The 16,562-nt window shown below is 45.4% G+C and overlaps 1 protein-coding gene across 1 annotated transcript; it reads left to right on the top strand.

Moving 5' to 3' along the window:
* Positions 1-646: 646 nt before the first annotated feature.
* On the top strand, positions 647-16,377 carry LOC311117081 (fibrillin-1-like; the record flags this gene model as incomplete). Its single annotated transcript, XM_084192068.1, has 15 exons — positions 647-847; positions 1,080-1,235; positions 1,508-1,627; positions 1,740-1,865; positions 2,817-2,939; positions 5,544-5,666; positions 6,390-6,542; positions 7,712-7,765; positions 7,888-8,013; positions 8,262-8,387; positions 9,086-9,205; positions 9,376-9,513; positions 10,631-10,681; positions 15,743-15,868; positions 16,150-16,377. Coding segments are annotated over 15 exons (1,971 nt in total), but the record flags the coding sequence as incomplete, so codon positions are not given.
* Positions 16,378-16,562: the final 185 nt, after the last annotated feature.

The following is a 16,562-nucleotide window of genomic DNA, read 5'->3' as shown; positions in this document are numbered from 1 at the left end:
TTCTCATGATCATTGCAACTCCACGAGGTGAGACTTGCATGGAGCCCCAGGCCGAGGGAGATTGACAGTTCTTTTGTGTTTCTTCCATTTGCGAATAATCGCACCAACTGTTGTCACCTTCTCATCAAGCTGCTTTGGCGATGGTCTTGTAGCCCATTCCAGCCTTGTGTAGGTCTACAATCTTGTCCCTGACATCCTTGAAGAGCTCTTTGGTCTTGGCCATGGTGGAGAGTTTGGAATCTGATTGATTGATTGCTTCTGTGGACAGGTGTCTTTTATACAGGTAACAAGCTGAGATTAGGAGCACTCCCTTTAAGAGTGTGCTCCTAATCTCAGCTCGTTACCTGTATAAAAGACACCTGGGAACCAGAAATCTTTCTGATTGAGAGGGGGTCAAATACTTATTTCCCTCATTAAAAATGCAAATCAATTTATAACATTTTTGACATGCGTTTGTCTGGATTTTTTAGTTGTTATTCTGTCTCTCACTGTTCAAATAAACCTACCATTAAAATTATAGACTGATCATGTCTTTGTCAGTGGGCAAACGTACAAAATCAGCAGGGGATCAAATACTTTTGTCCCTCACTGTAGATGTTTCTTCTCTATTTCGTCATATTTCTATGTGTCTCTCTCTCTGCTCTAGATGAGCACCAGAAGCTGTGCACTCAGGTGCAGACCGGTCCAGGGGGGGGGCCTCTCCCAGGTGGGGGGGGGCCTCTCCCAGGCGGGGGAGGGGAAATACCAGGAGGTCCCCAGGTCCCAGGTATCAACCTAAGACCACCCTACCCAGGCGTACCAATCCCTTTCCAGCCTCCGCCTAGAGAAGGTCTATACCCTGGACCCAGTAAGTAGTACCCTGCCCTCTTACCCCTCACCTTCACCCCCTCAAATCAGAATCAGATTCAAACCTTAATGGTTAAAAAAATCCTTCAGCAATGGGTCAACAGAATTAATAGAGGTACATGTGTAATGAAATGTCTCTTATGACTATGAATGTGGTAACCCCTCTTTCTGTCTCTCACCCCCCCTTCTCTCTCTCCCTCTCTCCTCTCTCCCCCTCTCCTCTCCCGCTCCAGTCATCATCCAGAGCCAGAACATCAGTACCAGCATTACTAACATGTGTGAGGTGTACAGGAACCTGTGTCTGAACGGCCGCTGTGTCCCCACCCCTGGAAGCTACCGCTGTGACTGTAACATGGGCTTCAGACTAGACTCACGAGGAGAGTGTATCGGTGAGGGATGGAGCAGTGGAGGAGGGAGGGAGGGCAGGAGGGTGAGGGCAGGAGGGTGAGGGGAGGAGGGAGAGAGAGATGGAGGAGGGAGGAGAGGGAGGGAGGGAGGGAGGGAGAGGGCAGGAGGGCGAGGGCAGGAGGGTCAGGGGAGGAGGGAGAGAGGGATGGAGGAGATAGGAGAGCGAGCGAGGGAGGGAGGGACAGATGGAGAGAGTTTGGTTGACGGACAGAGTTTAGTTCTTACGGGCAGTGTGTGTGTGTTTGCTCTCCAGATGATGATGAGTGTGAGCGGAACCCGTGTGTGAACGGAGAGTGTGTGAACACGGCTGGATCCTACTTCTGCCAGTGTCCTGCTGGCTTCCAGTCCACTGCTACCAGGACAGAGTGCAGAGGTAAGATACACACAACCGTAAACACACACACACACACACATACACACACACACACACTATCAGAGTGTGTTAGAGTGGACAGAATATCATGTCCTGTGTGTGTGTGTTTCAGACCTGGATGAGTGTGTGACCAACGGTCGTATCTGTAACAACGGAAGGTGTGTGAACACTGAGGGGAGCTTCCACTGTGTTTGCAACGCCGGCTTTGACATCTCTACTGATGGAAAGAACTGTCAAGGTCTGTCTCAAACACACCTCTCTCTCTGTTTCTCTTTGTTTCTGTCTGTTCATCTCTGTTTCTCTCTTTGTATCTCACAATTTTCATTTTCATTCGCTTAATTAACATGACCTATTGATAATATTGTCATATAGAGGTCTCTATCTGTTTTTTCTCTCTGTCTCTCTCTCTCTGTTTCTCTCTGTTTCTCTGTGTCTCTCTCTCTCTCTCTCTCTCGCTTCTCTCTCTCTCTCTCTCTCTCTCTCTCTCTCTCTCTCTCTCTCTCTCTCTCTCTCTCTCTCTCTCTGTTTCTCTCTCTGTCTCTCTCTCTCGCTCTGTCTCTCTCTGTCTCTCGGTTTCTCTCGCTCTCTGTTTCTCTCTCTCTCGCTCTATGTTCTCTCTCTCTGTCTCTCTCTCTCTCTCTCTCTTTCTCTCTCTCTCTCTCTCTCTCTCTTCACTCTCTCTGTCTCTCTGTTCTCTCTCTGTTTCTCTCTCTCTGTCTGTCTCTCTGTTTCTCTCTCTCTCTCTGTCTCTCTGTCTCTGTCTCTCTCTCTCTCTCTCTCTCTCTCTCTCTCTCTCTCTCTCTCTCTCTCTCTCTCTCTCTCTCTCTCTCTGTCTCTCTGTTTCTCTCTCTATCTCTGTTTCTCTCTCTCTGTATCTCTCTCTCTCTGTTTCTCTCTCTCCTCTCTCTCTCTCTCTCTCTCTCTCTCTCTCTCTCTCTCTCTCTCTCTCTCTCTCTCTCTCTCTGTTTCTCTGTCTCTCACTCTCTCTCTCTGTCTCTCTCTGTTTGTGTCATTCTTTCTTTCTCTACATCTTGATCTTAATTCACCCTCTACAACTACTTCATGCAGTCGTTCTGTATTTTCTAATAGTATTTTCCCACATATTTTAGATTCATTTTGACCTATTGTTATCTATGATCTGTATATATTGTCCTATTATGTATTGTGTGTGTGTGTTTCCCCTCCCCAGACATGGATGAGTGTCTGATCAGGAACATGTGTTTGAATGGGATGTGCATGAACGAAGAGGGAAGCTTTAAATGTATCTGTAAACCTGGCTTCCTGCTCAACCCAACCGGACGCTTTTGTGTAGGTACGTCTGCTGTCCAATCACAACCCTCTGTCTGCCGCATCGGAAAAGGATCTGAAAACTGTGAAATTCATGAAATGTCCCGGAAAGTGTAAAAGTCATGAAATGTCTTGAAACGTGTCAATGCCACAAATATGTCCCAAAAGGTGGCAAAGTCACGAAAAAGTCCTGGAAGGTTCCCGAACATTCAGACAGTTTCTAGACAGTGCCAGCCTTGCCATTATACTGCTAGAAGAAACCATGTGAAGGAAGCTGAGGTTGAATGGAAGTGAACTGAAGGCTAGATGGATGCTCTCTGTCTGTTGCTAGTAGTCTACATAGTGTAGAGAGACTCTCGTTTCAGAGAGGGATGTATTTCCTCAGTAATTAATTGTGTGGTTTAGAGAGGTTTAACAGTCTATACAATAGAATTAGGAATTAGAATACTAGAATGGACATGAACCTTCTCATGATGGTCCAAAGGTCAGCCATGTTGGTCAGGGAGTTGGTCAACCATGGTTTGCCAATGCTGTGATAAGACATTGTGTGAAAAACAATGAATGTGAAGAATTGATCTGCACTGTATGTGTGTTAGCTAGCTAGCCAGCCCGTTTTAGAGGAATGATTTCAATAAGCCAACATTCCATTCAAACAATGCAGTCAATCCACTGCCATACACTGGCTCAAATCAGTTGATGATAGGACTTAGACAAGTTGTAAATGCAACAAGTACTGATATTGTATCATATAGCACTCACAGCTTTCCAAGAAAACAAAATCTGAGACATTTATGATCTGTTTACATATATTTTAGAGGCTATTTATACCGAACATTTGAATAAAATGTCAAGAGAGGTTAAGAGTCTACACAGTCTAGAGAGGTTAACAGTCTGCAGAGTCTAGAGAGGTTTAACAGTCTACACAGTCTAGAGAGGTTTAATAGTCTGCAGAGTCTAGAGAGGTTTAACAGTCTGCAGAGTCTAGAGAGGTTTAACAGTCTGCAGAGTCTAGAGAGGTTTAACAGTCTACACAGTCTAGAGAGGTTTAACAGTCTACACAGTCTAGAGAGGTTTAACAGTCTACACAGTCTAGAGAGGTTTAACAGTCTACACAGTCTAGAGAGGTTTAACAGTCTGCAGAGTCTAGAGAGGTTTAACAGTCTACACCGTCTAGAGAGGTTTAACAGTCTACACAGTCTAGAGAGGTTTAACAGTCTACACAGTCTAGAGAGGTTTAACAGTCTACACAGTCTAGAGAGGTTTAACAGTCTACACAGTCTAGAGAGGTTTAACAGTCTACACCGTCTAGAGAGGTTTAACAGTCTACACAGTCTAGAGAGGTTTAACAGTCTACACATCCTAGAGAGGTCTACATCGTCTGTTGAGGCCTCTGTTCTTTCTCTGCCTCTGAGGAAACCAAGTGTGGTTCCCAAATGGCACGCTATTCCCTGTATAGTGTACCACTTTTAACCAGAGATCTACAGTATGTACCCTGGTCAAACGTAGGGTACTATTTAGGATATAGGGTGCTATTTGGGACACGCCCATGTTTCTGTCCTCCAGTGGCTCCAGACATAACACAAAGCAACCAGACACATCACTGTTTACACGTCATTAGGGTAATTGTTAGAATACACCACTGTGGTTTACATTATGGGCTTATGTGACTGGAGCAGGAGAAAGCTTTCTCTTCTGTCGGGTTATATGATCTTACAGGGAGATAAAAAAGTGAAGTTATACTGTACAGCCATTATAGCTGAATCATGAAATAAGTGGCCCTTAGAGAGTGGTTAGGAAACTGCAAGTACAATATTTTCACTCGATAATGTCAAGTACAGTTCATCTGTGGGAGTTGAAGTTGTTTGAAGTTATAGAACTTTAGTAAACAATCAACCTTGACTCCTTTGACTAGATTGACTCTAGAGAAGAGAAGTTACATGGACATTCAGAAGGATATTTTGTGGGTATAACTTGGCAGTTGATATGACATTGAGCCTGTTTCCCAGACCTTTGTTAGGCCTACTTCTGGAATAAACATGCTCAAAAGAAAATATACAGTAAGTGTACAAAACATTAAGAACACCTGCTATTACCATGACATAGACTGACCAGGTGAATCCAGGTGAAAGCTATGATCCCTTATTGATGTCACTTGTTAAATCCACTTCAATCAGTGTAGATGAAGGGGAGGAGACAGGTTAACGAAGGATTTTTAAGCCTTGAGACAATTGAGACATGGATTGTGTATGTGTGCTATTCAGAGGGTGAATGGGCAAGACAAATGTGTTCCTAATGTTTGGTATACTCAGTGTACATTGAAAGTTATTTTTAGTCCAGTAGGCTTAATCTGGGACTGTTCCAATGTATCCTATCCTAACCTCTGTTCCCCTGCTACCCCCTACCCCCTTTCCCCTGTCTCCCCTCCTGACTCCCCTGTTCTCCCCTGTCTCCCCTGTTCTCCCATGTCTCCCCTCCTGACTCCCCTGTTCACCCCTGTCTCCCCTCCTGTCTCCCCTGTCTCTCCTCCTGTCTCCCCTCTGTCCCCCTCTTTCCTCCTGTCTCCCCTGTCTCTCCCCCTGTCTCCCTCCTGTCCCCCTCTTTCCTCCTGTCTGCCCTGTGTCTTTGTCAGACATTGATGAGTGTGAGACTCCAGGGATGTGTATGAACGGCCACTGTGTGAACACGGAGGGGTCGTTCAGGTGTGAGTGTATGGCTGGTTTGGCTGTGGGTCTGGATGGACGCGTCTGTGTCGGTGAGTGTCTCTCTCTATAATCTATCATCTGATCTATGATACAGGATACGTACTATAATGTATAATGTTTTAATAATGTGTACTACTCTACCTATACTCTACGTTTTAAGTGTTTGATATTGTTTGATTAGTTCCAGAATACATGTCAGAAAACAGGCATTATTGCAACACCCTGTTACCCCTCACCTTACAGCCAGGACTCCCAAACTGCTGGTTTCTCAGTAGTAGCTACAGGACCTACAGGATCAAAGTTACAAAACTGATACTTAGAAAAAAAAAATATATCTAGAACCTAAAAGAAGAAGAACCCTTTTGAGTTCCAGGTAGAACCCTTTTGGGTTCCATGTAGAACCCTTTCCACAGAGGGTTCTACATGGAACCCAAAAGGGTTCTTCAAAGGGTTCTCCTATAGAACCCTTTTTTCTAAGAGTTTGGACATAGTATTTGTTTGGGACCATATTCCTGGTTTCCCCATGTGAGGGGGCAGGCAGGAAGTGCACAGTTTGGGTCGACTGCATTCGTTCTGGATGATATCAGATCAGGGGAATGCTGCAATCCCCCCGATACACAACCCAGTTTGTTTCACTGTTGTTTGTCTGAGCGAGGGAGGGAGGGATAGAGGGAGGGGACAGGGAGGAGGGAGGAAAGGAGGAGGGGAAGGATAGAGAGAAACAGGAAGAGATAGAGAGTGGAGTCATAGTTTTCTCTGTATCGGGATTCCAGACACACATATGCGCAGCACGTGTTACGGAGGCTACAAGCGGGGACAGAGTGTGAAGCCATTCTTCGGAGCCGTGACCAAGTCAGAGTGCTGCTGTGCCAGCGTGGAGTACGCCTTTGGAGAGCCCGGCCAACCATGCCCGCCCCAAAGCTCAGGTACACACACACACACAACATGCAGTTGTCCTAAGTGAAGTGGATGATGTGTTTTGGCATCCCAACTAACATTAGTAATACCACATGCCAACTGATGTCCAACAGACAGACCGCTATGAGGGATCAAGATGGAGTCATCAGTCTGCAGTTTGGCATTCCCTCTGCCCGAGTCATGATTACATGTATTGATATTCACGGCTGTCAAGGCTATGACAAAGTAACAGCGTTACCATGCACTGATGTTCTATGGTTGGTGACTATAAACCATCCAACTCTTAATCTGATTCAATCCACAGAAACAGGAGATTAAGTCATGGTGATGTTGTCTTAATCTGCTGAGGCTTGTAGTCTCTGACTGTCTGACTGTCTGACTGTCTGACTCCCAACACTTCACTCCTTCACCCTCCACTCCTCCACTCCTCCACCCTCCACTCCTCCAACCACACTCCTCCACTCCTCCACTCCTCCACTCCTCCACTCCTCCACCCCCCACTCCTCTACCCCCACTCCTCCAATCCTCCACCCCCCACTCCTCCACTCCTCCACTCCCCACTCCCCACTCCTTCACTCCTCCACCCTCCACTCCTCCACCCCCCACTCCTCCACCACTCCATCCCCACTCCTCCACCTCCACTCCTCCACCCCCCACTCCTCCACTCCTCTACCCCCACTCCTCCACTCCTCTACCCCCACTCCTCCACCTCCTCCACCCGTCCACTCCTCCACCCTGCCACCCCCCTCCACCCCTCCACCTCGCCACACGCCTCCACCCCCCAACACCCCTCCACCCCCCAGCCCCACAGTACAACCAGTAATTTCTCATTAGCTCTGCCTGTTAAAGCCTGAGTATCAAAAAGACGCCAAAGTTCCACCACATTAAGGGGTTCATTTCATATACATCCAGACCAAATGATAAAGCATGGAAATGGATAATAACATGTTATTAAATGACTTGCTCTGAGATCTCTGGATTTTGGCAAATGTGATGTTTTCACAAAATGCTGTTATTTTGTTTAGTAGTTTCACTAACCCCTTGTGTGTGTGTATGTGTGTGTTTGTGTGTGTGTGTGTGTGTGTGTGTGTGTGTGTGTGTGTGTGTGTGTGTGTGTGTGTGTGTGTGTGTGTGTGTGTGTGTGTGTGTGTGGTGTGTGTGTGTGTGTGTTTTGCAGCTGAGTTCCTGGCTCTGTGTATTAACGGCCCCGGCGTCACCAGCGATGGCAGAGGTAACGATCAAAATCAGAATGAACCTTTACTAACCTGGGGTGTCTCAATTAAATTAAATGTCTCGCTCTGCCAGATATTAACGTTGTGTGCCTGTGTGTTTGTTTGTGTTTATCTCTCCCAGATATCAATGAGTGTGCTCTGGACCCGGACATCTGTCAGAACGGTGTGTGTGAAAACATGCTGAGGACCTATAAGTGTAACTGCAACATAGGCTTCGAGGTGGACACCACTGGCAAAAACTGTGTTGGTAAGTCCCATGACTTATCCTTAAGATGAGTGTATTAGCCTGATGTTGCTATGTCTGTCTGTCTGTCTGTCTGTCTGAGTGTCTGTCTCTCTGGGTGTCTGTCTGTCTGTCTGTCTGTCTGTCTGCGTGTCTGAGTGTCTCTTCAGACATACTGTAGATGAATGTATTAACCATAGAGATCCTATTAAATGAGTTGTAAGATATAATTCTGTGGTATTACCTCTGTCTGTGTATCTGTCTCCTCTCAGACATAGATGAGTGTGCAGTGAACAGGCTACTGTGTGACAACGGCCTGTGCAGGAACACTCCAGGTAGTTTCACCTGCCACTGTCCCACCGGCTTCCTGTTCCACGCTGAGACGGATGTCTGCGAAGGTTAGATACACTGGCCCAGACTATTTACTGTCTGTCTGTCTGTCTGTCTGTCAGGGTTGGGTTCAATCCCATTTAAATTTCAGTCAATTCATTTTTACATTTTACATTTTTAGTCATTTAGCAGACGCTCTTATCCAGAGCGACTTACAGTTAGTGAATACATCTTTTTTTATACTGGCCCCCAGTGGGAATCGAACCCACAACCCTGGCGTTGCAAACGCCATGCTCTATCAACTGAGCTACATCCCGGCCGGCCATTCCCTCCCCTACCCTGGACGACGCTGGGCCAATTGTGCGCCGCCCATGAGTCTCCCGGTCGCGGTCGGCTGCGACAGAGCCTGGATTCGAACCAGGATCTCTAGTGACACAGTTAGCACTGCGATGCAGTGCCTTAGACCACTGCGCCACTCAGGAGTACAGTACAGTACAGAAAGTAAACCCAATTCCAATTCCACATTTTGAATTGGAATTGGAATTTCAAGGTACTTCCGGAATTGTCTGGAATTTAAATGGAGTTGACCCCAACCCTGCTGTCGGTCTGTCACACAGAACAGAAGCTTGTCAGGAATAAAAAGAAAGACATGGTAGAACATCATGTCTTCCTGTAGATGTTGATTTGTGGATGAGTTTTCTCCTCTAATTCATATAGATGTGTGTGTTTCTTGTCGATATTGATGAATGAGTGTTGTCTCCTGCAGACGTTGATGAGTGTGAGTCGAAGCCGTGTGTGAACGGGGACTGTAAGAACAGCCCGGGGTCCTACGCGTGTCTCTGCTCAGCAGGCAGCACACTGGACGCCTCTAAAACACAGTGTATAGGTAAGTGAGTATAACAACCCCTGCTGTGTGTGTGTGTGTTTGTGGGAGGATGTTACTTTTGACCACAGGATTAGGGGACTACTATTTGAAGGGCTAAAATGTCAGCCATGAAATGTTGTTATGCTGTGTGATAGCACAGTTATCTGCCCTCCCTCTCCCTGTCCCTGTAGAGACCAGTAAAGGCACATGTTGGCTGAAGGTGATTAACGGACGCTGTGAGATCAACATCAACGGAGCCACTCTGAGATCCCACTGCTGCTCCACACTGGGAGAGGCCTGGGGAAGCCCCTGTGCCAAGTGTGAACCAGGTTAGTGGGACCCTATAGAACCCTATAGAAGCCTATGGAACATCTAGAATCTCTAGAACTTATATAACCTATTTAACCTATAGCCCTTCTATGGGGAGAGGCCTGGGGAAGACCCTGTGCCTAGTGTGAACTAGGTGAGAGTTAGAACATGTACTGTAGCTAGGTGAGAGTTAGAACCTATACTGTAGCTAGGGGAGGATTAGAACCTATACTGTAGCTAGTGGAGAATTAGAACCTGTACTATAGCTAGGTGAGAATTAGAACCTGTACTGTAGCTAGGTGAGAATTAGAACCTGTACTGTAGCTAGGGGAGGATTAGAACCTGTACTGTAGCTAGGTGAGAATTAGAACCTGTACTGTAGCTAGGGGAGGATTAGAACCTGTACTGTAGCTAGGGAAGGATTAGAACCTGTATTGTAGCTAGGGGAGGATTAGAACCTATACTGTAGCTAGGGGAGGATTAGAAACTGTACTGTAGCTAGGTGAGGATTAGAACCTGTACTGTAGCTAGTGGAGAATTAGAACCTGTACTGTAGCTAGGTGAGAATTAGAACCTGTACTGTAGCTAGGTGAGAATTAGAACCTGTACTGTAGCTAGGGGAGGATTAGAACCTGTACTGTAGCTAGGAGAGAATTAGAACCTGTACTGTAGCTAGGTGAGAATTAGAACCTGTACTGTAGCTAGGGGAGGATTAGAACCTGTACTGTAGCTAGTGGAGAATTAGAACCTGTACTGTAGCTAGGTGAGAATTAGAACCTGTACTGTAGCTAGGTGAGAATTAGAACCTGTACTGTAGCTAGGGGAGGATTAGAACCTGTACTGTAGCTAGGAGAGGATTAGAAACTGTACTGTAGCTAGGTGAGAATAAGAACCTGTACTTTAGCTAGGGGAGGATTAGAACCTGTACTGTAGCTAGGTGAGAATTAGAACCTGTACTGTAGCTAGGCCTCTGTACCAAGTGTGAATGATCTTATAACTGGGGCCAGGAGTTTTTCCCGGTCAGGTCATGACCAGACCTATTACACATCAGAGCCTATAGGCCAGGGTCTCACAGCTGAGTATAGAATGTGCGGGCGTTTTAATATGGCCTGTTCTCTCTTCTTCCTCCTCTTTCAGATCAGTTCTGCACTAAGGGTTATGCCAGAGTCAGAGGGACCATCTGTGAAGGTAACAACTTTTTGCAAATACACATATTCCCTCAAATCCAGTGTTTGATTTAAAAAACGGGTTATAATGCAGTTTTTTGTATAGATTGTTTGCAATGGCATGTATCAAACCAAATCAAATCAAGCTTTATTTACACAGTACATTTCAGACATGGAATGCAACACAATGTGCTTCACAGGAAAAAACTAATAAAAACAATGAAAATATTTACTAGACAACAAACATAAGAGGATAAAAACCAAAAGAATAACAATAAAACGGAACTACTAAAAAGCCCCCTGAGGAAAAGCAAAGATAAAAAGGTGTGTTTTAAGATCTCTTTTAAAAATGACCAGAGGGACCTACAGGGTACATAACTTAAAAGCATGTCTGACATGTATTGGGGTGCACAATGGTGGATTTATTTAAAAACCAATAATTAATTAACTAATTCTAAAACTCACAGGCAGCCAGTGCAGTGACCTTGAAACTGGTGTAATGTGTGCTCTCCGTCTATCTTGGTCAGTACCTGTGCTGCAGCATTCTGTATGTTTCACAGTTGGCCAATGTATTTTTTTGGTAGACCAGACATGAGAGCATTACAGTAGTCTCACATCAACACCCATCAACATTATCCCAGAAACACTAGACCCACTCCAATTTGCATACCACCTCAACAGATCCACAGATGATGCAATCTCTATTGCACTCCATACTGCCCTTTCCCACCTGGACAAGAGGAACACCTACGTGAGAATGCTATTCATTGACTACAGTTCAGCGTTCAACACCATAGTGTCCTCAAAGCTCATCACTAAGCTAAGGACCCTGGGACTAAACACCTCTCTCTGCAACTGGATCCTGGACTTCCTGACGGGCCGCCCCCAGGTGGTAAGGGTAGGTAACAACACATCTGCCACACTGATCCTCACAATGTGGGCCCTTCAGGGGTGCGTGCTCAGTCCCCTCCTGTACTCCCTGTTCACCCATAACTGCATGGCCAGGCACAACTCCAACACCATCATTAAGTTTGCAGACGACACAACAGTGGTAGGCCTGATCACTGACAACGATGAGACAGCCTATAGGGCTGTGTGGTGCCAGGATAACAACCTCTCCCTCAACGTGATCAAGACAAAGGAGCTGATTGTGGACTACAGGAAAAAAAAGAGGACTGAGTACGCCCACATTCTCATCGACGGGGCTGTAGTGGAACAGGTTGAGAGCTTCAAGTTCCTTGGTGTCCACATCACCAACAAACTATCATGGTCCAAACACACCAAGACAGTCGTGAAGAGGGCACGACAAAGCCTATTCCCCCTCAGGAGACTGAAAAGATTTGGCATGGGTCCTCAGATCCTCAAAAAGTTCTACAGCTGCACAATCGAGAGCATCCTGACTGGTTGCATCACTACCTGGTATGGCCACTGCTCGCCCTCGGGTAGTGCATACGGCCCAGTACATCACTGGGGCCAAGCTTACTGCCATCCAGGACCTATATACCAGGCGGTGTCAGAGGAAGGCCCTAAAAATTGTCAAAGACTCCAGACACCCTAGTCATAGACTGTTCTCTCTGCTACCGCACGGCAAGCAGTACCGGAGCACCAAGTCTAGGTCCAAAAGGCTTCTTAACAGCTTCTACCCCCAAGCCATAAGACTCCTGAACAGCTAATCATGGCTACCCAGACTATTTGCATTGCCCCCCCCCCCCCCCCCCTTTACGCTGCTGCTACTCTCTGTTTATTATCTATGCATAGTCACTTTAACTCTACCCACATGTACATATTACCTCAATTACCTCAACAAACCAGTGCCCCCGCACATTGACTCTGTACTGGTACCCCCTGTATATAGCCTCCCTACTGATATTTTATTTTGCTGCTGCTCTTATATTATTTTTTATTTTTGGCCATTCTACTGCCAATGTTTGTCTATGGAGATTGTATGGCTGTGTGCTCGATTTTATACACCTGTCAGCAACAGGTGTGGCTGAAATAGCCGAATCCACTAATTTGGCCATGTAGTGTATCATCAAACTTCCCATCAGGCCTTGCTTGACTGATGCCCAGCCTGTTTGTTATCTTATCTCTGAAATATTCTGCAAACTCATCACATTTAGGTGTGGAGGAAAGTTCACATAGGGAAGAGCACTCTCAAATTATTCTGACTATTAGTGATCAAGTTTGAAAAATGAGCCTGTCTAGTATTTTTTACTTATCTATTTTTTACTTTACTTCACTTATTTTTCTTAAAACTGCATTGTTGGTTAAGGGCTTGTAAGTAAGCATTTCACTGTAATGTCTACTCCTGTTGTATTCGGCGCATGTGGCAAATAAAATTGGATTTGATTTAGTCAAGCCTGCTTGTAATAAACACGTGGATGAGTCTCGGTATCAGCCTGAGAGAGAAATGGACGCACCTTGGCAATGTTCCTCAGGGGGTAAAAAGCTATGTTGCTCACATTCCTAATGTGTGATTCGAAATTGAGTTCAGAATCTAAAATAACACCTAGGTTTTTTACCTGGTGTTTTATCTTTATTGCCCGTGAATTAAAATGTGCAGCCAGATTCTCTCTCTGTGCTTTGGCTCCAACAATAGGTACCTCAGTCTTGTCTTGATTTAGCCGGAGGAAGTTGTGAGCAATCCAAGTATTTAAAACACTAATACAGTCTAATAATTTATCCGTGGAGCTAAAATTCTCTGGTGACACAGAAATGTAAAGTTGTGTATCGTCTGCGTAGCAGTGAAAATAAAGGCTGTGCTTTCTGATAATGCTGCCAAGTGGTAACCGATATAAACTGAAAAGTACCGGACCCAAAATCGAACCTTGTGGAACGCCACATGTGATATGTATTTTCTCAGAGTTATGTTCACCAAGGGTGACAAAAAACTCTCGACTGGTTAAATAGGTCCTAAACCAATTTAGAACTGGACCAGAGAGGCCAACCCACCTCTCCAGGCTGTCCAGAAGAACATCATGGTCAACAGTGTCGAATGCAGTACTTAAATCCAAGAGTACAAGGACAGAGAGCTGTTTGGCATCTGTGTTGGCTCTGAGATCATTACCACTTTAACTAAGGCTGTCTCTGTGCTGTGGTGGGCACGAAAACCAAATTAGATTTTTTTTAAAATACAGTTGGCACTTAAAAAATAGTTTAGCTGTTTGAAAAGTAATTTCTCCAGAATTACGCTTAACAATGGAAGGTTGGAGATTGGCCGAAAATTGCTAAGAGCTGAAGAATCTAGATTACTTTTCTTCAAAAGGGGTTTCACCATAGCAGTTTTTAGTGCAGTGGGGAAAGTGCCTGTGAACAGGGAGCGATTAACAATAGCTTGCACTTCTTCAAATATGCAATTCAAAACTGTTTTGAAGAAGGTGGTGGAAATAGGATCGAGAAGGCAGGTAGAAGGCTTAAGTTGTGATATCAATTTCTTGAGCATGTCTATGTCAACCAGGGAAAATAAATCCATAGTGCCTTTGAGTGGTAGGCACATAGACGACATGGCCAAAAGTACAATGGCTAGCGAAAGTATTCACCCCCCTTGGCATTTTTCCTATTTTGTTGCCTTAACCTGGAATTGAAATAGATTTTTTGGGGGTTTGTATCATTTGATTTACACAACATGCCTACCACTTTGAAGATGCAAAATATTTTTTATCGTGAAACAAACAAGAAATAAGACAAAAACACAGAAAATTTGAGCGTGCATAACTATTCACCCCCTCTTCTGTAAAGCCCAGCTCTGTGGAGTGTACGGCTTAAGGTGGTCCTATGGACAGATACTCCAATCTCCGCTGTGGAGCTTTGCAGCTCCTTCAGGGTTATCTTTGGTCTCTTTGTTGCCTCTCTGATTAATGCCCTCCTTGCCTGGTCCGTGAGTTTTCTGTGGGCGGCCCGCTCTTGGCAGGTTTGTTGTGGTGCCATGTTCTTTCCATTTTTTAATAATGGTCTTCATGGTGCCGCTTGCTTGGTGGTGCCCCTTGCTTAGTGGTGTTGCAGACTCTGGGGTCTTTCAGAACAGGTGTATATATACTGAGATCATGTGACAGATCATGTGACACTTAGATTGCACACAGGTGGACTTTATTTAACTAATTATGTGACTTCTGAAGGTAATTGGTTGCACCAGATCTTGTTTAGGGGCTTCATAGCAAAGGGGGTGAATACAAATGTACGCACCACTTTTCCGTGATTTAAGGAAGGCAGAATAGGTGATGGAGTATTGTTCATACTCTCAATAGCAACTTCAGAGGTAAGATAGCATTTCTTAATAATGCGTTCAGTATTACCCTGTGCTATGGGCAACAAGGTAGTAAAAAATACACAGTGGTGATCAGATAAAGCAACATCAACAAAGAGGATATGTCAATAGAAAGCCCCTTGGTAATAACCAGGTCCAGAGTATGGCCGCGGTTATGGGCCCAATCACATGTTGGATAAAGTCAATGGAGCTCAAAACATTCATAAATTCAATGACCTTGGAGTCAGTCTCTTTGTCAACATGAATTATCAGAACTCAGGATAAAACCCAGATGCAGACAGTTCGAATCACAGAAGTTTATTTACTAAACAGGGGGCAAGCAAACGACAGGTCAAGGGCAGGCAGAGGTCGGTAATCCAGGGCAGGGTCAGAAAGGTACAGAACGGCAGGCAGGCTCAGGGTCAGGGCAGGCAGAATGGTCAAAACCGGAAGAACTAGAAAACAGGGACTAAAGAGAACAGGAGTACGGAAAAACATGCTGGTAGGCTTGACGAGACAAGACTAACTGGCAACAGACAAACAGAAAACACAGGTATAAATGCACAGGGGATAAATGGGGAAAATGGGCGACACCTGGAGGGGGGTGGAGACAAGCACAAGACAGGTGAAACAGATCAGGGTGTGACATGAATATTAAAATCACCCAACACAATGATTTTATCATATTTCTCACGGACAATAGACAATAGTTCTGTTAGTTGACTTAGTGTTGTATTATTCTGTTGTTGATAACAGGCTCTAGTATGTATGTCTGTTGTGTTTCTAGTGTTGTGTTGTTGTTAATGGAGTCTAGGTTTTGTGTTCTCTCTCCACCTGTAGATGTTAATGAGTGTGAGGTGTTTCCGGGGGTGTGTATCAATGGGAAGTGTGTGAACACCGTGGGCTCCTTCATCTGCCAGTGTCCCTCTGGGATGACTGTCGACGCCACCGGACGGACATGTATAGGTGGGTACTGTAGTCCACAAGCACTACACTAATGGATACTGTAGTCCACAAGCACTACACTAATGGGTACTGTAGTCCACAAGCACTACACAAATGGGTATTGTAGTCCACAAACACTACACTAATGGGTACTGTAGTCCACAAGACCTACACTAATGGGTACTGTAGTCCATTACACTGTTCAAAATGCCTTTCATTTCCAATCATTTCCTGATGTACTACATTTTGTTAAACTAATTTTGCGTTATAGTGTTTTATTATCGTGTGTTTCCCCCCTCCAGACCTGCGTACGGAGCAGTGTTATCTGAGCCACGAGGATGAACGTTGCGGAGCCCCTATCCCGGGTCGTCACCGTGTGGATGCGTGCTGCTGCTCGGTGGGTGTGGCCTGGGGCCCGGAATGTGACGAGTGTCCGGAGAAAGGCTCTCAGGAGTACAGCCAGCTCTGTCCCAGGGGACCCGGCTTCGCTAACAGAGGAGACTTCATTAACGGACGGCCCTTCCTCAAAGGTAGGCCTGATACGTTCCATTTCAAACCTAGTCCCTTCCCCTACCTCCTATACTCCTTCAGGTCCTTTCTCAAAGGTAGGTCTGGCCACGTTCCATTTTAAAACCTTGAGGCTCTTCCTCAAAGGTACACATGACCCAATTCCGTTGCCATATTACTTACTCCTATCGATGAAAAGGGGAAATTA

The sequence above is a fragment of the Coregonus lavaretus genome (assembly GCF_964263955.1).
Source record: "Coregonus lavaretus genome assembly, contig: HAP1_SCAFFOLD_9202, whole genome shotgun sequence".
Taxonomy (NCBI): domain Eukaryota; kingdom Metazoa; phylum Chordata; class Actinopteri; order Salmoniformes; family Salmonidae; genus Coregonus; species Coregonus lavaretus.
The sequence above is the reverse complement of the archived record's forward strand: the minus strand, read 5'-3'. Positions and strand labels throughout refer to the sequence as shown.